Source organism: Podarcis pityusensis (genome assembly GCF_964106645.2).
Source record: "Podarcis pityusensis genome assembly, chromosome: 8".
Classification (NCBI taxonomy): domain Eukaryota; kingdom Metazoa; phylum Chordata; class Lepidosauria; order Squamata; family Lacertidae; genus Podarcis; species Podarcis pityusensis.
The window spans coordinates 34,966,778-34,992,826 of NC_138033.1; the positions used below are offsets into that span (position 1 = coordinate 34,966,778).

Consider the following 26,049-nt stretch of genomic DNA (forward strand, 5'->3'; position numbering starts at 1 on the left):
TTGTATACTGTCTTTCTATATTACTATACACATGGCGGCTTACAGCCTGAAGAAACAAAATAGACAACAAAGATTTCTTCCCCACCCACCAACACGAGCTCCCAGAGTGAGTTATATTTTAACAGTGTAAAAACGCAATGCTAAAAATCAGTTAAAAACAATTTAATAGGACAAAGTGTTCTTGCACTCATGTCCTGCTAGCAGGTTTCCCATTGGTGCATCTGGTCAGCCACTGTTTGAACAGGATGCTGGACAAGGTGGGCCATTGGGCTGATCCAACAGGTTCTTCTTACGTTCTTATGGATACAACTCGTTAAGTCATTTGAAGCAAGTCATTAATATGGAGCAACCGTGGGGAAAGATGCTACCCGTCTGCTGCAAGAATCAGGTGCTGAGCTCCTTATCCAGCTAGGCTAGAAGGGAAAACTGGTTGCTATTTTACTAACCACAGTTGCCTTTTGCTTTTATTCTTAGCTTTAGGAGCAGGAGATGTGGGAATGAGTTTGCCGCTGTCCTGTCTAAGACCCTGCCGAAGATCAAATGCCTGACAACTTTCCAGTAAGCATTGCCCCAATGTCACATGCCCTGTTTTGAATATTTTAGTGCAGTTTTTAATTCAAACCACCAGCTACATTTTGAGCAATAGCGTCCCCAATGTAGAAGTGAAACTTCAGTGGCCCTCCATAAGCTTTAGATTGGCTCATCCAACATGTGTTGTTTCAGCAACAGCCAGCTCTAGACTGAGCTTTATATAGGAGTGACAGCTTCCTTTCAGTTGCCAGCTCCGCCTTTGGTGGGAGGAGCCTCTCCATTTTAAAGAGCCCCAGCCTGCATAAGCCAGCATAGACTCTAAAAATGGTTGCTCCTCAAGGAACCTTCATATTAGCTAATTGTAAATGAGAGGGGGTGGCTATTTCTGATCTTTTCCTATGCTCCTTCCCCACCGAAGAGCTATTATTATTATTATTATTATTATTATTATTATTATTAAATTATTGTTTATTAAATTTATATCCTGACATTCCTCTCAGAGGAGCCCAGGGTAGCGAACTTGAAAATGTTTAAGCAGCACAATGAAAACAGCACTTTTTTCTTTAACTATTTAAAAAACCATATAAAAATATTTTGAAGGATGATGAAGTTTTCAGTCTAGGACCTATGAGACCAGGGTTCAAATCCCCACTGAGCCATGAAGCTCACTGGGTGACAGACGCCAATTTGTGAGGGAGATGGGGGGGGATGATATTGCCACTGACTGGGGGCTGCTTCTCCCCCCTTCCCCTTTATGGTAGGAAGAGAAGGAGGCACTAGTCATTGAAACCACACTGTTGCTGCATTCCTGACTCCTCTCATTTGACATGACATTTTTAACATGGGGGGGGGGCTGCCCCCTTCAAACAAATAAGGGAGGCAAAAGGGTGCAGCCCCCAGGAGTTGGCACCCCTGCCGTTTGACCTTGCGAGCCAGTTACAGGCTCTCAGTGGGACCTACCTCACAAAGTTGTTGTGGGGATTAAACGATGAGGGAGAGGAGAACTGTGTAGGCCACCTTAAGTTCCTTGGCCAGGGTGGGTGGGGGAAGGTGAAAGACAAATGCAGTAAATAAATAAATAAATACATTTAAATGGACTCATGCACCCTCACAGTTGTTAATTTCTGGGTTGCCACAGCCAATTCCTATCAGCCATCAAATGTCTGGGTAAACAGGAATGTTTCTAAATTTCTCATGAAAGTCAAAGTGAGGGAGATTGATGCACCTCACTAGCGAGAGTACTCCATAAATGGGGAATCACCACTGAAAAGGCCTTGTCATGGGTCAGTGCCAACTGGGCAGTACCTGGGTGGGACCACCAATGACAGGACCTCCCCTTCCAATAATGGGGCCTGAGGGGGTTGATACTGGGGGAGGCGCTCTGTTAGGTATCTCTCAAACTGTTTGTTGACATTACTATAGTGATGTCACCTTTGGTTTTTCAGGTTAGCCGGTGGAAATATTTCAACCCCAGGACTAGAAGATCTGATGCGAGCTTTTCCAAACTGCCATCAGCTGGAAGACATAAAGTAATTTCACCTGTTTTGTCAAGGAGAAAGGTGGCCTGGTGGCCTGTTTTATTAATCAGATGAACATTTGGGAGGCATATTAACCAGTTGCTGCATTTCAGCTTGCAGGACAACAGACTGAAGAGGCAGGAAATGATCAAAACTACAGAAATATTTTCCACTGTGGATAAGCTCAAAAAGCTTGAGTAAGTACATAATAAAAAAAGGAAAGGGAGAAAATGATTCTAAAAAGGAAGTTTCAAGTAATAGTAATACTGATAACAGATTAGATCAACAGAACTAGAAAACAAGTAGACCTCATAAAATTACACGTCTGGCTGCTCATCCCAACCAGTACAGTGAAGACACCTGCCATATGTCAATAGGCAGGGAGTTCCAGAGCACAGGAGCTGCCAGTCTAAAAGACTGATGCTGTAAGAGGCTTAGTGGATGTGAAAAATCATCACACCCATTGCAGACCATCTGGGTTTTAATCTCTGTGGCGGGGATGGAGGGAGGGAGGAAGAGTAGGAAACCTGTAAAGGTAAAGGGACCCCTGACCATTAGGTCCAGTTGCGGCCGACTCTGGGGTTGCGGCGCTCATCTCGCTTTATTGGCTGAGGGAGCCGGCGTACAGCTTCTGGGTCATGTGGCCGGCATGACTAAGTCGCTTCTGGCGAACTAGAGCAGCGCACGGAAACGCCGTTTACCTTCTTGCCAGAGTGGTACCTATTTATCTACTTGCACTTTGACGTGCTTTCGAACTGCTAGGTTGGCAGGAGCAGGGGATTCGAACCGCCGACCTTCTGATCGGCAAGTCCTAGGCTCTGTGGTTTAACCCACAGTGCCACCCACATCCCTTCAGGAAACCTGTATGCCTGCATAAAAGACCTTGCTGAGGCATAGCAACAGCAACATTTTTTCCCCTCTCAAACAGCTTAAGCTATAACGAGCTTTCGGTGAGCACCGTCCTCGCTTTTTCCAGAGCTGCTGCCGTTTGTCCAAATGTGACCAAGCTCCATATCAGGTACTGGCGGCCAAGCGCTACAGAAGAGATTTTTCTCATTTCCACCTTTTCAGTTGCTCCTTTTCACTTCTGCAACATTGAAGCTAATCTGTTAATACTCTGCTGTAATCTGTAGAACCTATGACTAAGAAGTGACTAATCTGGGCCCGTTTCAGTCTGGCTTCAGGCCCAGTTTTGACCCCCAAGAGACTTAGCTGACTTGGTTGATGGACTTTATTGGGAGAGAGAAGGGAGAGTGTGACCCTCCTGTTTTCCCTTCGTCTCTCAGCAATTTTGGACACCACTGATTAGGGTATTCTCCTGGAGCAGTATAGTGGGTTGCGGGAACGAGGGACATAGTGAAATGGTGATTCCATTCCTACCTAACACATGAACCAACTTCTGAGAAGAGAATGTATAATACAAATATATTGGCAATATTTTTCAGCATGTAGCATTTAAAATGCTAACTGGTTTCCACCTCATGAAAGCATTGGGGAGTATAAACCATCATATTACTTTCCATTTTTTCCTGCTCTTGCCTCCTTCCACATGCCACCCAAATCTGCTCCTCAGCAGGAATGGTGGAAGACTAATTCAGATTGCATTTCACAGAATCATAAAATCTTAGAGTTGGAAGGGACCCCAAGGGTCATCTAGTCCAACACCCTGCAATGCAGGAATTTCTAAAGCATCCATGACAGATGGCCGTCCAACCTCTGTTTAAAAAACTCCAAGGAAGGAGAGTCCACCACCTCTTCCACTGCTGAACAGCTCTTGCTGTCAAAGAGTTTTTTTCCAAATGTTTAATCGGAATCTCCTTTCTTGCAACTTGAAGCTATTGGTTCTAGTCCTACCCTCCAGAGCAGGAGAAAACAAGCATTCTCCCTCCTCCATGTGACAGCCCTTCAGATATTTGAAGATGGCTATCATATCTCCTCTCAGTCTCCTCTTTTCCAGGCTAAACATACCCAACTCCTTCAAGTGCTCCTCATAAGGCAGTGGTTCTCAACCTGTGGTTCCCCAAATGTTGTTGGACTACAACTCCCATCATCCCTAGCTAGCAAGTCCAGAGCTCAGGGATGATGGGAGTTGTAGTCCAACAACATCTGGGGACCCACAGGTTGAGAACCGCTGTCATAAGGCTTAGTTTCCAGACCTTTGATCATCTTGGTTGCCCTCCTCTGCACATGTTCCAGCTTTCAACATCCTTCTTATATAGTGGTGCTCTGAATTGGACACAGTATTCCAAGTGTGGTCTGACTAGGCAGAACAGAGTGGTACTATTACTTCTATCGATCTGGACACTGTACTTCTGTTGATGCAGCCTAGAATAGCATTCTGTTTTGCACTTTTCAAAACATTATGAGGACTGAAAAACAGCCATCCTTCAAAATTCACATTTCTCCAAATTTTCCAAAACAGTTCTGCAGCCAACTAAATCTGTACAAAAATGTAGATGGTAAAATATGCATAAAAAGGTATATATTACTGGGGGAAATTTAGGGTTGTGAGAACTAATTTATATGCATTCTAAAGCAGACGGAAAATATAAATATTAGGGAAAATGTGCTTTGTAAAAATGGTCATATTAGGAGAAACTCCCACTAAAACACTGATGACTTTTCATGAGGTCTTTGCAGTCAGTTACAGCAGTAAAAATGAGAAACTGTGAGGAACTGAAATTGACAGAATCACCCACTGCTACTCCTAAGAGTTAGAAGCTCCTCCAGAATGACAACTGATTTGGCACAGGGGCTATATTTTCAGGGGATGGAGAGGGGGAGGGAGTTGATGAAAGCAAAGATTGCAGTCAGAACTTGCACAGTCCAGAGCTGTGTTCTATTGGGGAAGGATGCTGTAGGAGAGCTTGAGTCACTGGCAGAGAAACTGCACATTTTGGCATTGTGGTCAACTCAGTATAAACAAGGGATGGAAGGCTCTGTCTATTTCAGTTTTCCTGGCTTCTCATTTTTTCAGCTTTAAATTCAGCTCTCCACATTTTGGAGCAGTTGGATGTTTTTTAAAGTCCTCATGAAAATTCATCAGTGTTTTATTGTGAAGTTACCTTAACAAGGACGTTTTCTTATGCAGTCTTGACTAATGTGCACATTTTTGTAAGCTAGCTGTCAACTTTTCCCTTTTCTTGCGAGGAATCCTATTCGGAATAAGGGAAATTTCCCTTAAAAAAAGGAAAACGTTGACAGCTATTTCTCCTAATATATTGCTGTATGTTATTTTCAGTCATATCTTCAATTTTATTCACACTTTCTCCTAATATATGCATTTTTGTAAACATTGTTTGGCCTCAGAGCTGCATCACAAAATTCAGATAAGTGCAAATTTTGAAGGATGGGTCCATTTCGGTTTGCATATTTTCCCCCAGAAATTCTGAATTTGATAGTTTGGCTTTGAATTGATTTTCTCCTCCAACCCTATAATAACGTTGCTGCTTTCATCTATTTTATTTGAGGGAGTTTCAAGCATTAATTTTCCATTTATTCACTATTTGTTTACAGGAAGGATGTTTTGATAGTCTCCTTCACCGGCCAATCCAGTAAAAGTCAGAGGTGAGAGAAGTGGCTTTTCAGGTGTTTCCAGAACATTCTGAATCATGCAGTGGAATTGGTTTTAGGGAAAGTTTGACTGGAATGAACATTGCAAAGGCACAAATGAAGAGGAGACAAGAACTGCTGTGTGGGTTGCTCTGGAGACTGGAACAAGGTGGGGTGGGGTCAGTGGCAGGAATCTCAGAAGAAGGAAGAAGAGAAAGTACTGAAACCTGGGTGAAAGAAGTTGCAAACGACCCAGAAAGGTCCAAACGACATTAAATATGCCTTTGCAGAAAGTTCTGGTTTTTTTGCAATGCAAATTGCATCACGGGCGGGAGGGGGGCAACTAATGGTGATCAGAGCAGATGTGAGGCACAGGGAAACTGAAGAACATAAAAAGAGACATGCATTGAATTTAACCCAGGCTTCCTCAACCTTGGCCCTCCAGATGTTTTGAGACTACAATTCCCATCATCCCTGACCGCTGGTCCTGCTAGCTAGGGATCATGGGAGTTGTAGGCCAAAAACATCTGAAGGGCCGAGGTTGAGGAAGCCTGATTTTACCCTTCCTTCTCCTGCTGTGGTCCTCAGGAAAAATATTTCCTCTGATGATGGTATTTGCTTGAGGATGGGGGTGGGGCATGAGTAACCAATTGACACCACTGGGGGCGGGATTTCCAGCAGTGCAGCTCACCTAATTCAAGATGGCAGATAAGAGAAGTCCACCTTTTATCAATCACCACCATTGTTGTTTTGACATTCTGGTGCATGAAAGACCAGGAAAACAAATTTATAAATGTGTTTTCAATTTCAGGTTGAAAGAAGAGGGAATAAAAGAAGAGAGAGATGTGCCTAAGCCTAGTACTTTAATATTACGGTAAGTAAGTAAGTAAATAACTATAATAGCAAAATAAAACAACAACCCTCCACCCCAGTTTAAAAAGCCATAGATTGCTTAATTAGCTGAAGGCTTGGGAGAAGAGGAAAGTTTTTGCCTGGCACCTACAGATATGTAACGAAGGGGCCTGGGGAGAGCATTCCAACAAGTGGGAAGCCACCACAGAAAAGGCTTATTTTCATGTTGCTGCCCTCTGGACCTCTCATGGAGGAGGCACACGAAGAAAGGCTTCAGATGATGACTGCAAGGTCTCATTCATTTCATATGGGGAGAAGTGGTCTTCAGGTGCAGTCCCTACAACTCCCATCAGCCAATGTGAGTTTGGGCCAAAGGTACCCCATACCCATCTTAATGGATGTCTTATATCCATATATACAGATTGCAGGATTGCCAGTTCGATTCCCAGTGGGTAGAGGAGCTGGCTGAGGTTCTCCAGAGGTGTTCCCACCTTTCTGAAATTGAGTAAGTTCCCTCTTCCTCCCAACTGCCTGCTAACTGAGTGAGACCTTTGGATCAACCATGTTATTAAACTGTGGAAAACAAATGTCAGTTTGTCAGGTAACCGTCTTGGTGACGAAGGATGCAGGAAGCTGATGAAGATGGTGCCCAGAATGTGCATTTCTGGCCCTCTGAAGTAAGTGTTTCCTGAGAGTTTGCTTGCACCAGGTTGGGAAAGGTTGCCTTCGGCATACAAAGTGTGTGTCCTGTGAGAAATATTGAATGTAGCAAACGGCCTTAAAGCAGGTAAGATTGTTTGCCTCTAACCCTTCAAGTAGGCTGGGTCTCTTGTGTCTGCTTGCACTAAGAATGCCATCTCTGTGTCCTTGGTGAGGGAAGTGACATGACTGGCCCATTGTCTGGTCTACCCCCTGGTACCCCCCCCCCCCGAGAAAGAGAGGATTCCTCATATCTGCTCAGAGAAGTGCTGGAGACGCAAAGAAGTGTAGGGAACGTTCTTTCATATGTGGTGGACTTGTAAAAGGGTAAAAGAATATTGGGAAATGATCTATAATGAATTGAAAAAAATGTTTAAAATTACTTTTCCAAAAAAAACCAGAGTCCTTTCTGTTGGGGATAATTCAGACTGAAATTCCAAGGTGTCAAAAAAGGTTACTTATGCATGCTATTTTTGTGGCCCATGTTTTGTTAGCCCAGAAATGGAAAACAAGTGAGGTCCCAACCAAAGAAGAATGGCAACATAAGTTGACAGAATGTGCGCAACTTGCAGGCTTAACTTACAGAATAAGAGAACAAGAAGAACATGCGTTTAGAGAAGATTGGAAAATGTTTATTGAATATATGGGATATAATTGTGTACAGCTGAAAATTCTGGCAGCATTAAGATAAATTCAACAGTATCAATAAGTTTTGATGTATGCAATAATGGAATACTGAATGGTATAGTTTTTGTAAAATATGCAGGGATTTATTATATGTAAAATGAACCATGGAAAGAGAGGAAGGGAAGTCCTTGGTATTTTAAGGATGTAAAAATGAGTATTTTAAATTGTAAAACAGAAAATTTAATAAAAATTATATATGAGAGAGAGAGAGGATTCCTCTGACAGTCCACTCAGTGCCTCCTCTGGCCCCTCCCAGCCTACTAGGCCCCTCCCTGGAATCCAATTCCTCCAGTTCCACATTCTTATCCCAATCCTGCTCTCCCTCTAACCAGCCCTGCTAAAATGTTTTCACAGGACTCACCACAACTGAGACCTGCATTCAAAGCATGTGCTCTGCCTCTAAGCTATGGAGACTCCCTGGAGCAGATGAAGCTGCATTGTATTGGCTCAAACCATTGGTCTGTCTTCCACTCCAATTGAGAGAAACTTTCCAGGGTCACCGGGTCCTTTAAAAAGGAAGCAGCAGCAGCAGCAGCTCTGCTGCATGCAGTTATTTTAAAGTAGAAATTAAAGAGATTTAATCTAAGAACATATAGCATATTGTACCTTTATGTTATTAAAACCTCCAGTAATGTATTTATTGCTGCAGGACTTTGCTGAAGCTAATGTGTTTGGTTTTTTGTTTTGGTTTGTTTTTTTGGTGATTTTATTTCCTGCAGTTTAAACAACAACCAGCTGTCTCTGAACAGCATCTTCTGTCTCCTGGAGTCAATGAGTCTTTGTCCAAATATAGTGAAGCTTAACGCCAGGTAAGCATACATTCGATCAAGAAAAGGTTCCCATCTCTTATTGACAACACAATCTCTCTCCCTCTTCCCTGCACCAAGTCACTGTGATATTCCATGGCATGTAGAAGGAACTTTTAGAAGGTAGGGTGTAACAGCTCTCTTCATTTCTCTCTTTTCCACTACATGATATGTAAAATGCTGCCAGCCTGGGTCTGTCCATTTAAAGATCAGGCCCACACACTGAGTGTACTTTTGCCTGGAAGGAAAGTGCCCTTCTCCTTAAACAGATGGTCGCCTTTAACCTTGCATAAACCACTACATCACACTGGCTCTCCTACTGGCTAGTTGACTGCTGGGGTGGAGAGATCTTTAGGGAGATGGGGAATTACCTAACAGTCTTGCCAAGACCAGGGATTCTTGGTTTGCTTAAGAAGAAAACACAGGGAATGCTTGAAGGGGGGGGCAGAGTTTGTGTTTGGCCCCTCACCTTCCACCAACATCCACTGGCCATACCCTCTGCTCATTCTGAACGATATTGGGACATTTCCACATGGTTGAAATTAGGGCTGTCATTCAGTTTAAAGCAATCCTGATTGATTTTATCCATTTTAGTTACTTGATATATTATAGTGCAGTCATTACCATGTCTCCTCAGAAGTAACTCTCATAGAATTTGGTGGGGTTAAACTTCCAGATGAGTGACGTTAGGACTGCAACATTAATTAATCCTAGAATCATATGTCACCATAAAAGCATGGGACTTGCCCTTGTTGAAGGGAACAGGGGCAGCAGCAGGCATGATCCCAAACTATATTCCATGCAGACGTCCCACCCTGATCCAAACTTTGCCCAGGGCTAGGAAAGGAAACAATAGCTCTGGTTTTACAGTCTTTTCAAGCTCCTGTTCAGCAAGCAGATTTTGGGTTTGTGGACAATTAAACCAGGTGTAGCATTATGGAAATCTCTCTCTCTCCTATCTTTAGTGTTCATCACCAAGCTGCAATCTTAACCCTCGTTGGCAAAGACATTGCTGGCGGCGCTCAGCCCAGGTACGTCATCATAAACCTTGCTTGTAGCTTTTCTAGAGTGAGAAGGATCACAAGCCCAAGTTCAGGTAGTCCAGTAAGCCAAGCCAAGGCTTTGCACAGAGCAAAGCAGGAAAAGGTCTGGAGGAAGGGCAAAGCCTTGATTATCTCTTCTCTTGCTCTCTCATTTGCAATAAACCAAGGTTTGGCTTAGCCACACTTGCAAACTTGGTCAGTTGTGCATGTTCATATTGCTACTGCTAAACAGTTATGTCCCATCAGAAACCTATATATTTCCTTCCTTCCCCTTCCCTATCCCCCTTTAGTAATGCTTTCCCATTTTGTCCTTGCTGCAGGAGTTCCTCATTTAACACTGACCTATCAAGCACAGGTGGACATCTCTTGGCGGCAACAGCGAGGAAAATATGGTACGGTGACCTCAGTTACTTCTGCTTACAGTTTTTTTCTCTTAGTCGTATAATGGCTCACTGCATGTTAACATGGTTGCAAGGCAGGCTCTGGGGGTCTTATATCAGGGACACTGGCAGAGGGATCCAGAAGCCTTTTTCCTCTGCCTCAGCATGGTAGCTTTTCCTGACTTCAGCACCACCACTGAGGATGGCCAGAAGGTGGTTTTGCAGTTCTCAGTTCAGTAGAGGCCAGGTGGTGCAAAGGGCCATGGTGGTTTTACCTGGCCTTATAAAACTCTTGGCTGTGATCCAACTCCTCGGTAATTCAGGCACAGAACACCTGAGACTGCCCATCTCTGCCTGCTGGTCTGTTGGTAGGGATGGAGAGATCAGGTTATTTCTGGGTCCATGTCCATATTGCATGTGTTCACTCGTAGGTCTGTTTCATTTCTGCATTAATGTGCAATTTTTAAAAAATCAATATTAAAGTCCACATGTTTCTTTTCGTTATTTCTTTTATTTAAATAATTTCAGTGCCACTTTACCTCTCCAAATAATTTTAAAGTTGTTTACAGCCTGTCTTAATACATCAGAACATCTGTGGGATTCTGTTCCCAGGCCTAGAGCCAACTTTGAACATTATTCAGCATTTAATAATAATAATAATAATAATAATAATTTATTATTTGTACCCCGCCCATCTGGCTGGGTTTCCCCAGCCACTCTGGGCGGCTTCCATAGAAACAAAAAATACAGTAAAATATCACAGATTAAAAGCTTCCCTGAACAGGGCTGCCTTAGTGTGAAATTCTCCCAATGAGCATATTTTTGTGTATGGTTTTGACTTACGCACACATTTTTCCAAGCAGTTTCTCTTAATGTAATGCATTCCGTATGTTGCTTTTCACTAACTTATTTGTTTCTATGCACCCTTTCCTCCTAATACCTGCATTTTTGTAAACACTGGTCGGTTGGAGAGCTGCATTGCAAAATTTGGATAATTGTGAATTTGGAAAGAAGGCTGTGTTTTGGTCTTTGTAGAGATTTGGAAAGTGTGAATTTGATAGGTTTGGCTTTAAATGGAATCATTTTTCACCCACATCCCTAAGCAGGGCCAGTAGTTAAGGTGTGATGGGAGCTGATCTCTAACAACCTATGGAGGGAAACCAAGTTAGGCTGGGAATGTCCCCTGCCTGAAATCCTGGAGAGCAGCTGCTGGTCAATGTCAACAAGACTAAGCTGGAGGACCAAACACTCTGACTCTGAGTCTAGAGCTGCTTCCTGTGTCCCTGGTGAAAACACACCTGGTTTTAGAGCACCTGGAGAATGATTTGCCTTCTCTTCCAGCTTGACGGACAATAATTTTCAGGATGGAGATCTGAAGAACTTGTGCTTGGCATTGAGGAGGTGCACTGGTGTAACTGAGTTAGAGTAAGTTCCTTTTTATTTTCATACTTATGCCTTGCACTGAATAACCAGGCTTTGGTGAACGTTGACATTCACACGCCAACACAAACAATTCCATGTAAATGTCATGAATGTCTGAAAAGGGTGTACAGGCATCCTACTTTTTGGGTTCATTGATGTTCCCCTTGCTGTGTATCATTCCGTCTTCCATGAGGAAGAATGGAAATGAAAATAAATTGTACCTAATATAATTAATTCTGCCAGAAAAGCCATATCATAATGTATAAATACAAAGTGGAAATGTAATTTTGCCTTCCTTTCAATTGTAGCTTGTCCAGTAATTCTCTGGGCGACACAGGTGTCTTGAAGGTGGCTGAGCTCCTTCCTCATCTGAACGCATTACGTTCTTTAACGTAAGTAAAAGTCCAGGTTCTCTGTATTTAATTGACTGACAGGAGACAAACTGATGCAAGAGGAAAAGGGCCTTTTTGGTGGCTGCCCCCAAACTGTGGAACTCCTTGATCTGATTTATTAGATTCATATATTGCTTTATACTAAAAGAAGTCTGATATCAATTTCCAATGTTTTTAAGATTATAAAAATACTAAATAGTAACAACTTATAAAACAACACACAACTTCAGTACAATAACACTTGTAAAAGGACATTCAGTCAAGTCTAGATTGAGTAACTGTAACCATTCAATCAAAGTTGCCCATATCTCTGGGATAATAAAGCCATTATTACCTGGTGCTGAAATTATAGTCCAGCTGGTGCCAAGGGTGTATTCCTGGGGCGAGCGTCCCACAGATGGGGAGAGCTTTTGTGGAGGAGTCCTCAGGAAGCTCAGCTGGCCCTCATTCTTGCTATTTTTCAGCAGATGGTGAAGACTTTAAAAAAATCCTGGTAGGCTTTTGTTCTGAGTACATAATGTTACTATCTCATGATTCTGTCTCATCTGCTGGGCCTGTCTGTTTTCTTTGACATTTTATATTTGATGGAGTGTATTATATTACTGTATTAAGGTTACTGACATAATGGTTGGTGGAGGCAGTGTGTGCCCATAGAACTCCCTGCACATAGAAACGAAGCATTTCAAGGGGAGAAGGCAAGACTGTGAGCCTTCTCTCTGAACTGCTACTTTTCTCCCTGTGGGGTATGGAGGACCTTTCAGTCGTGAGCAACCCAAACGTCCACGTTGAAGTGGGATGGCCCAAATTATTGCAACCTCAGTGAGAATCAGGACTCCAGGGGTACTTGCAGGATTTTCATAAGGATGGCAATGGGAACTCTCCTACCATTAGGTGATATCCCAGGTTTGCCACAGTCTGACTAGCTCTAGAGCGCTGAGTACGATTAATTGGACATCACTTGTTGTGAATTGCAGGCATAGGGGGATTTTGATTGGGGTTGTAGCCGGGGCGAAGTTAGTTAGTTAGTTTCTTGCATTTATATCTCACCTTTTTCTCCATGAAGCTCAAGGTGGCTTACATGTTGCATTTATACTCACAACAGCCTTATTGGGGAAAGCAAGAGCTTATCAAATAAATCCCCACCTTTATCCAAGCTACAGCTTATGTAACAAAACCAACAGCACCCTGCTTTAACAATCCCAAGAAAACGAGAAACTGTAGCTCATTTTGGAAATGCATCCCTTAGAACAACCTTTCTTAACCTTTAATGGGTCCCCAGATGTTTTTGGACTATGACTCCCATCATCCCTGCCGGTCTTAATGGGCACATGCCACCACCAAATGAATCTCCATCCACTAACAGGAGTGCTTTTGTGGAGACTCAGTTAGCCTGGACCCAGGGGCCTTGTAACAACATTTGGGGGTCGCAGAGTGACCTCCAAGGTCTCCCTACACAGTACTACCAACCTCTGATCTGAGCACTTTTTATATAGCAGTTTTCTTCTGCTGCAGACACGGGTCTCCTTCATGCTTTCTAGGCTGGATCATAACAACATGTCTATGGATGGGGCCTTTCGCTTGGTGCAATGCTTTGCTGACTTGGAACATATGACGTCCATGGAGCTATGGTAGGTCCAGCAGCTGTTTCTCCTGCCAGAGCAGTCTGAAAAATAATAACATTCCTGCATTTGGTCACAGTTTTGCTCATTTGACCCTCCTTTTTTTTAAAAAAAGAATATTTTTATTAAATTTGTAGTAAAAAATACAAATGCAGATAAGCAGAACAAGCAAGAACCGTAAGCAATAACAACCACAGCAATTGTAGGACTACCCCTCCCCTTGGTACCTGTTTTTCCTTCATATCTTCTCAAGAGCTTATGAAATCTCTCCAGTAACATTAAAACATTTATATATCATTTTAGGAAAAGGCACTATCGGATATACCTAATTGTTGACTAAAATGAAAAATGACTATATCTGTGGTACAAAACAGTAAAATTGAATCCATCTTAAAAAAAGAAGACTACAATACAGGGGTTCCTAGGGAAATATTGTTTGCAAAGATATTGGGGGAAAGGTAACTTATTAAAAACAACAGCAACTGTATATCTAATTTACCAAGGTATTCTAACGCATGTAGTTAAAACAGATTCAATCAAATTCATGAATTCCAAATTGATATTCTAATCTCTTTCTCATTGCAGTTTGGGAAGCACCCAGAAAGTTCACTTAACATTTGGGGAAAGAATAAGGTAAAGGTATTTCCTGTTGGTATACTTTGGGGTGGAAGACCATTGACCAGTGTGGTGCCACAGGATTCTGTCCTGGGCCTAACGCTGTCCACCATCTTTATAAATAACCTGGATGAAGTAAGGAATAGAGGGGCTGCTCATCACATTTGCAGATGACTCCAAACTGGGAAGGTTAGCTAACACCATAGAAGATGGAATCAGGATTCAAGATGACCTTAACAGATTGGAGAACTGGGGCAAAACTAACAAAATGAATTTCAGTTGGGACAAATGAAAGGTTCTGCACTTAGGCAGGAATAATCAGGTATACAAATATAGGATTGGGGGGGGGGGCACATGGCTTGGCAGCTATACCTGTGAAAATGATCCAAAGGACTAAGCAGACTACGAACTTAATGTGAGTCTACAGTGTGATGCAGCAGCAAAAAAAGCTAATGGCATTCTAGGCTGCATCAATGAAAGCATAGTGTCCTGATCAAGGGAAGTGATAGCACTGCTCTATTTTGCTTTGGCCAGACCCCACTTGGAGTCCTGCATTCAGTTCTGGGCACCACAATTTAAGAAGGATATTGACAAGCTGGAACATGGGCAGAGGAAGATGACCAAGATGATAAAGTGTCTATAAACCAAGCCTTATGAGGAAAAGTTGAGGAAGCTGGGCCTGGTGTGTAGCCTGGTGATATGGGAGTTATTTTTCAAATATCTGAAGGGCTGTCACATGGAAGATGGAGCAAGCTTGTTTTGTGCTCCCCCAGAGAGTAGGACCCCACCAAATTAATTCAAACTACAAGGAATGAGATTCCTAATCAACATTAGGAAGAACTTTCTGCGGGTAGATTATATTCTACAAAAAACAGTGATTGAAAATGGAGCGATGGAGAAGAATGAAGGATTCATAATGCACTGGTTTTTCACTCCAGAAAAAAAGGACCAGGGCGCTCAGATTTCCAGTCTTCCCCAGGGTAGAAATCCAAGTGAAGAAAATATTGGAAGCATAATCTAAATGTCCCTTCAAGTTGACTAACTTGGTAGATTTTCTTTTCAGTCCCCAAATGCTCCATGTGACTGGTGAGCATAGGAGGGAGCTGCTGGATTCGGTACCTAACTCAATCTATGACCGTTGCTTTTGGTAAGGTGCTTCTCTCTGTGTGTGTCTGTGTGTCTCTCTCTCTCCCTGCCCCTGTGTTAGGAGTAAAGCAGCAATGTAGTGTCTGCTTGATGGTAAAGTGGATTACTTCTATTGCATGCCATCTTTGAGAGGTGAGATACTCCAGGGGATCCGAGTGCTTATCCTGGCTTCTGTTTCCTTGGAATGAAGTATTTTTAGGATATAGGGCTTTATTTACATATATACACAACCTGAGCATTGGATGGAGGGGCTCAAGAGTGCAAATGAGCATCCTTGCAAGGCAGCAGATCAGATCCCCAGAGATCCCTTCTGCAGCAATCAGCATTTAGCCAGCTGCCTCCCCTTCTTCCTTCTCTATTGCAAAACTGTTAACATGGTGCACATTAGCAGTAAAGGTGCCACCTCCCCCAAGCTCTACTGGATATCTCATTTGGAAACACAGGGGGAGTCCCAGCTACAAGAAGACCATCTCATAACCACTGGTTCTCATTGGTTCCCACTGGACTACTTGGCAGGAACCTGACAAAGGAGTAGTCGGCTAGCAGCCATAACAGGATCTCCCAAATGTTCTTTTATACTTTCAAAAATATTGATATTTGTGTTCTGCTTTTTTCAAGAACAAATGCTGAGCTCAAAGTGCCTCACAATAATCACAGTAGCATTTAAAAAAAACAACACAACACTGCAATTACTGTAATATCATTTAGATGCAGTAGCATCTAAATAAATATTTAGATGCTGTAGCATCTAAATAAAGCAAACAAACAGTATTCCTTTTCTTCCATTGTTGGAATCCTGCACAGACTTACAGAAAATACCTTTTTGTGTTTTTAACAAAAATAAAAAATGATGCTTGGACTTAGCCTGGATCTTAGTGAAAATGATATTGTTTCAGCATTTTTTTTAATTTTTACTTTATTATAAGTATTTTTTATTGCTTCAACATTTTGTTACTACTACTAATAACAACAATAATTATTAATTGGTTTCAACATTCCCCCCCACAAAATATAATTACATTTTACTGATGTTATAGGTTCCTGAATAAAGGACATGCACAATCCCTCAGTTTAACTCATCTCTTTCTCCAATAGACCCATCAAATAGAACTAAAGCTGTGCTAAACTTTGATTTAAATATTCGAAGTGCTAATCAGGCTCTGTGTTTCAGTCTCAAGGAAAGTATGATGGACCTAAAGGATGTTGACCGATTGTTTAAACGTCTAAGTACATGTTCTGGACTGACCAAGATCAAGTAAGTGATCAAGGTCAAGTAGGCATTGTGTGAATGAACCAATCTTATTCATTTAAAACCTATAGACCTGCTCAGTTTATGTAGCCAGATTAATACAATAAGAACGCAAAACTAAATTCCTATTGGTATCCAGTGTTTTAATGCATAATCCTCCCGTAATGCAATTTGGGAATAGGCTGCTCTTTGGTAGGAAAAAATAATGCAAGTGAATATAGAATGAGCCTGCCTAAGTCCTCAGATTTTCTGGAGAGGTCCTTCTCGCAGCTCTGTCAATTCTAAGGCTCATTTGGGAGGGACATGAGGCAGGGCCTTCACAAAGGCTGCACCCAAAGTTTTGAATTCCCTCCCTAGGGAATTCCCTCCCCACCTAGCCCCTTTTGTGAAGCTATTGGGCATGGCTTTCCCCCATCATACTTGTTCATAGTAGACTTCCTTCTTCCAACAAGTTTGTAGAACATGTGGCATAGTGGTTAGAGTGTTGGCATAGGACCTGGGAGACCAGGGCTCAAGTCTCTACTCAGCCCATGTAGCTGACTGAGTGACATTTGGTCAGTTGTAGTCTCTCAGCCTGGCCTACCTCACATGGTTGTTGTGAGGATCAAATGGAGAAGGGGAAAACCATGTACTCCACAATGCGTTATGCAAAGGAAAGGGGGATATAAATGTTTTGGTAATAATAATGTTTTGAATTTTCCACCTTGGCTGTGTAGCTTGTCTGGCAACTCGCTGAATGATCAAAGTGTTGAACGACTTCTGAAATTCCTGCCCTACTTCAACAGTGTGGAGCTCTTAAGGTGAGTCTGGGAGCCTCTGCTGGAGAACTGCTACCAGTCAGAGTGGACATTGTCGGGCTAGGTGGCCCAGCAGTCTCACTCAGCCCAAGGAAGCTTCACGTGCCAGATCCCCAGGGATGACCCAAATATGATTATTTCTGTTTCCCCCTCTCACAGTCCAAGGCTGCCAGAGGCAAATAAACCCACAAACATCTTTCCTATTCCCTGGCAATAAAAATAAAATCGGTAATAATAAAAATACATGAGAAGATTCACAATTCATTGCTCTTTCATGACACGCAAATGCAGCTTGCTTCTGAGGAGGCCACTGCACTTTGTCAAATGATAGGGCCGGCCCTTCTGTCTTTTAAGATGGTGGATTAGGGGAAGGATGTTAGGTAAATATCATGAGGACCTGTGCCTTGGAATGAGGGGTGGGGGAGAATTGGGGCAATGAGAAACTGAGGGAAACTGAAGTTGACAGATTCACCCATCCCTACTTGGTTGGGACTGATGGGAATTGTGGTCCAATTGTAGTCCACTTGGAGGACACCACATTGGTCGAGATTGCCCAGGTTTGCTACATTATATTCTCAATACTGGGAAACACTTAAGTATGGGCTGATTCACTCAAACCATTTTTACATGGAATTTTCCGTGGTCAACCCTAACATGTTGACCCCCTTTTTTGGTACACTGTCTCGTTCAGTGAGTGTTCAGTTCTTTGAGAGAGAATCACTGCAACTCAGCCAACATTTGAAAAAAGCTTCTTGAAGATGTTGAGATGCCACCTTGGTGTGTCTTCCTGACACACTCACAAAACACAACAAGAAGTAAATATGTTTTTAATTTGAATTTGGTATCATGCATGCTTTCAGAATTATAAGTCACTTTGAGACCTATTTGTAGTAAGTAATAAATAAATGTAACAAATAGTAATAGAAATAATGAATTACTGACCTTGCTGATTAACTGCCACATTTGCAATGGCTCCATATGTACAGTTGATCTATTGGCAGTTGGGATCCACAGACTGATTTTCAACTCAGCATTTGGACATTTCTGCTTCTTCCCACCTCTCTCCTACAGCATCACAGAGAGCAAGTTTTCATCACATTGTGTTTGCTTGCTGGCCAACTCAGTTAACCAGTGTAAGAGAATCTGCAGAGTGGAAGTCAGGTAAGAGGGTCAAGACTCCAGGAATATCAGGACATGGAGGACTTCTGACCTCCTCTCCCCTTCCAACTTGATCTCCAAGAGTCAAAAAAACAGAGCCTTCACTCCTGCTGCAATTCTAGGTGAAGAAGCTCCATAATATTAATCCTTAGATCAGTGAAACCATCCATGGCTACCAGCCACAATGGCTATGTTCTGCCTCCAGTTTCGGCAGCATCCTGCCTCTGAATACTAGAGAGGAGAGCACTGCTGTCGTGCTCAGGTCCAGGCTTCCCATACACATCTCATTGGCCACTGTGAGAACAAGATGCTAAACTAGACAGGCCATTGGCCTCCTCCAGCAGGACTCTTCTTAAGTTATTATGTTCTTAATTCCATCCCTTTATTTCTACAGTTTTCCTTTTCATTGCACCCAACAGCTGCAGAAATTCAGTGGAGTTGACTAGAATACACAAAACGGCAGATGTTCTCCTGTGCTTTCTTTGGGATGGGCAATTGGATGTGCATCCTCCTTGTTTAGCACCCCCCCCCCCCGAAAGTGAAGTGGGTGGAAATCAGAGATGGGGGAGGCAGGGATCTGGAATAACCTTAACTTTAATCCAATCAGCCTCAGCCACAATAGCCAGTCATCTGGGAGGATGTGGGTTGTAGTGCAGTAACGTCTGGTTGAAGGCTGCCTCAGTTCCTAGTCAAGGTATTTCCTTGTGTGTTTATAGATCAAGTGAAAATGCTTTTCTGCATTTTGTGAAAAGTAAAGAAAGCCAAGAAATATGCTGCAGGTATGTGCAAACCGATAATCCTTATTTCATGACAATTTTGCTTCTTTCAAACATGCTGGGTTTTCCCTCCTGGCCCTTTGGAAATCCTCTTGGATCGTTGGCTTTGAGCATGTTGTTCTCAGTCCACCTAAATAAATTTAGAAATGCTCATGCTCTTGAAGGATGGGATAAACTTCACCAGCCTTTATTGTTTTCCTTTTACATTTCCATCACATCTTTCATCATTTTTATTATTATTATTATTAATTTTTAAAAGACTAACCTCTAACTTTCTTACTTGTCTGCCCTCTAACAGACTAACTGATTGTGGCATTGGCAAGTGCGAGATCGTAGAGCTGTGCCCCATCTTTGAGAAGTGTGACCGTCTTGCAGAACTGGAGTAAGTGTCATCTCCATTGCGACTATGAATGCATCAACCATGATGAGCCAGGATCATGCCACACCTTTGCTGGAGGCTTTTGAACCAAGGTTGGATGGCCATCTGTCAGGAATTCTTTAGCTGCGATTCCTGTATTGCAAGAGGTTGGACTAGTTAACCCTTGGGGTCCCTTCCAACTCTACAATTCAATGATTCTATTATTCGGGCATTGCTGGGACACTAACTTTGACTCACCATAGAAATGTATAATGGACTGTTGTGGTGGCTTCTGTATACAAATCCAGGAGAGCTCTGTCTGCTTATTTCCTTTTCAGTCTTTCTGGAAACCATATTGGCAATGAAGGACTAAGTTGCCTCTTAGAACATTTGCCCAGGACCCACATTCCCTGCCTGATGAAGTAAGTAAGTGGGTGCAAGAGGGATAGCTATGGGATTGGGGGTGGGAGGTGCCCTAAGCCCACTTCTGGCTCTTTAACTTGCACATACACAATAACAGCTACTGACATTCTCAAATCATCCCATAAAGTGCTTTCCATCATCTGGAACAAACTTTGAGCTAACAATAAATCTTGGGAAACACCTTCAAGAGAGAGCACAGTACTTGGAAAGCTTTGCGCTTGTTTTCCATAGGTTTGTATCTCTAAGGAACATCCAGCCTGTGAGGTGAAGGGTTGCACTGTAACATGTAGTCGCCTCCTATGTTTCAGCCACACCCCAATTTTCTGGTATCCTATCCCCGGTGGAACATCATTCCAATGTTCAGGCTGTGAGTGCCGTTCCATATGCAGCCAAAATGGCTGTGCCATTTAGGGGGAGGTGTCTGCAGGCTTGAAGGAATAACAAGGTTCTCAGAAGCATATGAAATATTTAAGGGGGAGCCCTAACCCGAGGGAACCCCCAAAACAACCTAAGGAGGAATCAGTGTGTTCAAGAGCCTGGAACACTTACTGACTGTTTGCAAGGTGAAAATAAGCAGCGTTTGTGTGTCAGTGAGGAAGGGGGTCTAAGTATATTAAAGACCCTCCGTCTTCCTGTCAAGATTGAGTACCTGAATGCCATTAGGTTAATGACTGGCACCCAGGAGTCACGGGACCATTGCCTGATCAGGGGTTAGGATGGTGGATATAATCCCAGAAAGGTTATGGAAAGACCATTTACATTCTGCTACCTTGTCCCCCTTTCCTTCTGGTATCCCTCTTGATCTGCTTTACAATGGACAATGGACAAAGCAGCTTTTGCCTTGGGTGGGAGGTCCAGGCTGTTGAGCAGGTATCTGACCAGTTTTAGGAATGGAATGGAAAAAACTGCACACACTGTTGTAGACCACACTGAAAAATAATCTGAAACATTTTCCTCTTCCCCCTTCTGCATAGAATCAACCACAACGGGGTCTCACAAGATGGCATTCTCCATCTCGCTCATGTCTTTGCCACGTGCCAAAATGTGGCTGAAGTTCACGTGAGGTATAATTGCTTGTAATTTCTCTTCCCCAAGTCCAACACATACAGCTTGTCCCTTGGAACTAAACTGGAGTTGGAGTGTGTGTATATATATAAATAATTTCTTATTTTTACCCCACCCATCTGGCTGGGTTTCCCCAGCCACTCTGGGCAGCTTCCAAGAAAGATTAAAAATACATTAAAATGTCACACATTAAAAACTTCCCTGAACAGAGCTGCCTTCAGATGTCTTCTAAATGTCAGGTAGTTGTTTATCTCTTTGACATCTGATGGGAGGGCGTTCCACAGGGCGGGCGCCACTACCAAGAAGGCCCTTTGCCTGGTTCCCTGTAGCTTTGCTTCTCGCAGTGAGGGAACTGCCAGAAGGCCTTCGGCGCTGGACCTCATATATATGGTTGGGGGATAACTTAATACGAAAGGGTTTTTAATGTGGATTCAGAAAGGGCTGAACTTTCAGATATGGAGGCAAAGTTTACAATTGCACCTAATGGGAGCATAGCAAAAAGCATAAAGAAATGGGTGGGAGATAGAGGGAGTGGCTTGATTGACTGCTGTGCATGTGTGGAATGAAGAGACTGGGCACTTTGAGGGCTGGGGCTCCCACCATAAGCTCCTCCCTTCAAAGGCCACATTCATACCATGCATTTAAAGCATTGTGATACCGCCTAAAGCAATCATGGCTCACCTCAAAGAATTAAGGGAGATGTAGTTTGTGAAGGGTGCTGGGATTTGCTAGGAGACCCCCATTCCCTTCACAGAGCTACAATTCCCAGTGTGGTTTAACGGCCAGTCCCTCTTCTCAGGGAACCCTGGGAATTGTAGTTCTGTGATGGGAATCTGGGGGCCTCCTGATAGCTCTCAGCACTCATAACAGACTACAGTTCCCAGAATTCTTTTGGGGGAAGAAGCCATGACTGTTTAAAGTGGTGCCATAGTGTTTTAAATGTATTGTGTGACTGTGGCCTCACACCTTTCTCTAATCAAAAGCAATGGGTAGGCTTCAAATGTGTTTTCTGATATGCAGTCTAAGGTACTATTTTATTCAGTCAGCTTTGCTATCGATAGTTGTCCCAGTGCACATTTATGTTGCAAATGCCTCTGCTGTTCTGCATGAACATGGTTACAGTAAATAGTGTCAGAGATTAAAACATCAGTCATAAAAAACTTCCCTAAACAGGGCTGCCTTCAGATGTCTTCTAAATGTCAGATAGTTGTTTATTTCTTTGACATCTGATGGGAGGAAAGACTCAAGAAAGACTGGTGTGGAAAGCTACTCAGAGGTATTTCAGAAAGGAAAGTGTTGGAATAATAGAGAGGGGAGTAAGATTGTTTCAAAAGGATGTTGAAATACCAGAGAGTAAACACTGGTGGAACAACGTTTAAAGTTGCCTCCCACCCGTTTTTGTTTTTCTAAAAATGTGTGTCTTTCTCTTTGCAGTTTGTGCTCTGAGGCTACACTGCTGATCACCCTAGTGAGAGAAGATAAACCTCAAAAGATCCTGAGGTAATTATTTGAACATTATTCTACTCCCCTTGCGAAATGGAGCAGGACAGTCTTTACAGCAGGGGTGTGGAGAATCTTTTTCAGCCCAAAGTCTACATTCTATGGAGAGCTTTTCAGGGGCCACATGTCAGTGGCGGTCAGGGGCCAGAGGCATGACTGAACTGCTAGCCTGCAGTGAAAAGTAAGTTAATGAACTCCCGTAAGCCCAAAGCATCCATGGAAGAGGAAGCATGCTGCTTCTCTGCGTGGTTTGCTTGTTTTGCCTTCCTTCCTACCAATGATGTTCTGCTTTGGTTGAGTAATTGACTGTATCCTCACATCAGATGTGTTTCAATAACCCAGTCACTTCTGATGCAGACACACAGTGGAGGTTAACTCAGATGAGGTTGCCTGTTGCCACCCTCTGTGAGTTGCTCCTCTCAGCTTTCTGCCTTACTAGCAGCAGTCGTGCTCAGAAAAGAAACATGACTGACAGACAAACCAGCAAAAACAAGGGTGGGGGAGGCTTCTCTGAAGGCAGACCATGCTAACTCTTATACACATAATAACAGAGCATGAATCCAATTTTATTTTTATTTATAAATGCTGCCCTCACCTGCCAGGTGCACTGTGCTATGAAGTAAAGAATCTACCATAGAAGGGAAAGGGCTAGCTAATGCTAGATATAGAACCTGGAACTAAGGGTGGGAGGACCTGCCTATTTTGGTTCTCTCTGTTTCTCATTTTTCCAATCTTAAATTCAGTTCTTCAAATTTATGAAGCAATCTGCAAATTATTATTATTATTTTAAATCATGAAAATTCTTCAGCATTTATGGGCAATTTTTTCCTAATACAGAGGTACTTCAAGTTACAAACGCCTCAGGTTATAAACGCTTCAGGTTACAAACTCCGCTAACCTGGAAGAGTTACCTCGAGTTGAGAACTTTGCCCCAGGATGAGAACGGAAATCGTGTGCTGGCGGCGCAGCAGCAGCAAGAGGCCCCATTAGCGAAAGCACGCCTCTAGTTAAGAACAGTTTCAGGTTAAGAACGGACCTCCAGAACGAATTAAGTTTCTTACTAGAGGTTCCACTGTAATCACCTTTTTGTATGCAACTTCTCAGAGCAATTTCTCCCAATAAAGTTCATATCTGTATATTTCCACCAATATATTCATTTTTATGCGCACACACACACCCCGATCTATGCATTTTTGCAAACATTGTTTGATTGGAGAAGTGCATAGCAAAATTAGGCCGAGTGCAAATTTTCAAACATGGCAGTGTTTTGCTTCTCACATTGTTTTAGAAAGTGCAAATTAGATCAATTTGCTTTTAACTGTGAGTTGGATTTCTCCCCTTCCCATGCCTAGGACCTTCTGTATGCAAAGCAGATACTCTTAGTGAGCTTTGGCCCTCCTTCCAAGTCATCTAGAGGATCTCTTTAGAAACATTGTGTTTCTAAAGATGGACTGCCTTTAGAAATCACTGTAAGTTCTTGACCTACCCCAAAGGAGCTCACTTGACATGATTCCTCTTTTCTTCCAGCATGAAGCAGTGCTGTTTCCAAGCAAAACATCTGGCAGTGCTGTCCTCTTCTCTGGGCAAGTGCCTTGCTCTGAGCGACTTCACGTGAGTTTTGCTACTTCTGTCATAAACACTAGTCCCATTTTGATTGACGTGAAACACTACTCTGGTTCCTTTAAGAACAGAGTTATAATAAGACACCCTCAAAAGATTTGCTCTCTTTGCTCTTAGGTCAGCTAATAATGGCATGATGCTCAGCAGTGCAGAAGATCTACTCAGAGCCTTAAGGAAATCGGAGGGCATGCTAAGAATAGGGTAAGCATTTCTCTTCTGTCATCCAGTTGAATTCAAGCTGTCAGAGATTCCACTCTGCTTCTAGTCTTTTGCTTAGGGTGTATCTAACAGTTACATGGGGTGCACAGCCGCTGCAGCCCCTTGTCTCCCTAGTAACCTCTTGAAAACATGATCTAAGATGTTGTATTTGGAAGTTGCTCTTGCAAATGTGGGTCATAAAAACATCAAAAATGTCCTGCTACATCCCATAATTAAGCCAACACAGGTTCTCCTCTGCAGATCAGCAGACATAGTCCATTCTTCTGCATGCATTCTTAAAAGAATTCCCATTCAGGGGGATTTGCTCCCATGCAACTGTAAGGACACCAGAAGAACCTGCTGGATCAGGCCAGGGGCCCATCTGGTCCAGCATCTTGTTCTCACAGTGACCAACCAGGAAGTCCATGAGTGGAAGCCTGAGCGCAACAGCATTCTGCCCACCTGGTATTTAGAACCACTACTGCCTTTGGCAGGGAAGACGGAATGTAGCTGTAGTGATTGGTAGCCATTGATAGCTTTTTTTCCTTCCATGGATTTCTCTAATGCACTTTTAAAGCCACCAAGCTGGTGGGTGTCATTGCATCTTGTGTTTCTCTGGGTCTTGGAGACCTAACTCAAATCTTAGCTGGGGGCCAAATTCCACCTTATGGGTGGGGATGAAGCACCCACCAAAACCCGATAGCTTTTGCCTTTCTCCACATCTATTGTCACATCTGTGACTAAACATCCCAGTACTTACCTGGGAATAAGAATGGTCAGGCCAATCTCTTTCCAGCCTTCAACGTTCACATTATTTTTGTATGAATATTTCCCACAAAACACACACTTTTATATGCATTTTAACCTAATTATGCCATTTTATATGCACTGTTGTACATTTTGGGGGCCAAGAACTATATTGCAAAATTCAGAAAATGGAAGGAAAGCTGTTTTGGGTCCATTTATTAGTCTGGGTAGTGCAAACCTAGTTGGTTTTGCTTCTAAATGCATATAAAACAAAACCCTCTGGCATCCCTGCTTGGGAATAAGCCCCACCAAACTCAGCAGGATTCACTTCTGAGTGAGTGTACATAGAACTTTGCACTGTATTTAAACACAAAACAAGCAAACAAAACCAGGTGAGGCCTCACATGGGCCAATCTTCTAACAAAGCAACATATGTGTGTCCTTTGCCTTGCAGCATCGAAGAGCCTTGGGTGAAAGATGAAAGCATCATTATCCTTCTGAAGTTGGCTGCAGAAGTCCAGGGAAACATCACAGCCATCACGTAATTAGTTCCTCTGTGTGCCTGCCTTCTTGAGTTGTTGTTTCAGGAATAAAATACATGGTTGGCGGGAAAAGATGGTGAACAAACCCTGTGAAAGCCTTAAAGGGAGATAATTTTCTCCCTAAGAACATGTTTCTGTATTTCAACAGAGCTGGCCATGGATTTCAGAGCAAAGTCTGGATCAGGGATGGGGGACGTGTGGCTCCCCAGATCTGGTTGGACTCTTAACACCCAGCATCCCTGAGCACTGACCATGTTGACTGAGGCTGATGACAGCTGTGGTCCAAAACAGGTTAGGCTGAGGTGGGGAACTTGTCGGCTGGGGCTGACGAGAGTCCAACAACATCTGGAGGGTC

General features: G+C 42.9%; 1 protein-coding gene across 3 annotated transcripts in view; it reads left to right on the plus strand.

Annotated features, from left to right (window-relative positions):
- Positions 1 to 26,049, plus strand: part of NLRC5 (NLR family CARD domain containing 5) — a 54,707-nt gene that overhangs the window by 14,168 nt on the left and 14,490 nt on the right. For all 3 annotated transcript variants that reach the window (XM_081016977.1, XM_081016976.1, XM_081016978.1), the window contains 27 exons: positions 475 to 558; positions 1,977 to 2,060; positions 2,162 to 2,245; positions 2,977 to 3,066; positions 5,565 to 5,615; positions 6,412 to 6,474; positions 6,874 to 6,957; positions 7,046 to 7,129; positions 8,558 to 8,647; positions 9,610 to 9,675; positions 10,008 to 10,079; positions 11,409 to 11,492; positions 11,798 to 11,881; positions 13,420 to 13,509; positions 14,086 to 14,133; positions 15,179 to 15,262; positions 16,433 to 16,516; positions 17,227 to 17,310; positions 18,379 to 18,468; positions 19,182 to 19,244; positions 19,540 to 19,623; positions 19,938 to 20,021; positions 20,997 to 21,086; positions 22,522 to 22,587; positions 24,115 to 24,198; positions 24,325 to 24,408; positions 25,607 to 25,693. In XM_081016977.1, coding sequence (XP_080873103.1) covers positions 475 to 558; positions 1,977 to 2,060; positions 2,162 to 2,245; positions 2,977 to 3,066; positions 5,565 to 5,615; positions 6,412 to 6,474; positions 6,874 to 6,957; positions 7,046 to 7,129; positions 8,558 to 8,647; positions 9,610 to 9,675; positions 10,008 to 10,079; positions 11,409 to 11,492; positions 11,798 to 11,881; positions 13,420 to 13,509; positions 14,086 to 14,133; positions 15,179 to 15,262; positions 16,433 to 16,516; positions 17,227 to 17,310; positions 18,379 to 18,468; positions 19,182 to 19,244; positions 19,540 to 19,623; positions 19,938 to 20,021; positions 20,997 to 21,086; positions 22,522 to 22,587; positions 24,115 to 24,198; positions 24,325 to 24,408; positions 25,607 to 25,693 — 2,142 coding nt within the window. The remainder of the gene's footprint in view (positions 1 to 474; positions 559 to 1,976; positions 2,061 to 2,161; positions 2,246 to 2,976; positions 3,067 to 5,564; positions 5,616 to 6,411; positions 6,475 to 6,873; positions 6,958 to 7,045; positions 7,130 to 8,557; positions 8,648 to 9,609; positions 9,676 to 10,007; positions 10,080 to 11,408; positions 11,493 to 11,797; positions 11,882 to 13,419; positions 13,510 to 14,085; positions 14,134 to 15,178; positions 15,263 to 16,432; positions 16,517 to 17,226; positions 17,311 to 18,378; positions 18,469 to 19,181; positions 19,245 to 19,539; positions 19,624 to 19,937; positions 20,022 to 20,996; positions 21,087 to 22,521; positions 22,588 to 24,114; positions 24,199 to 24,324; positions 24,409 to 25,606; positions 25,694 to 26,049) is intronic.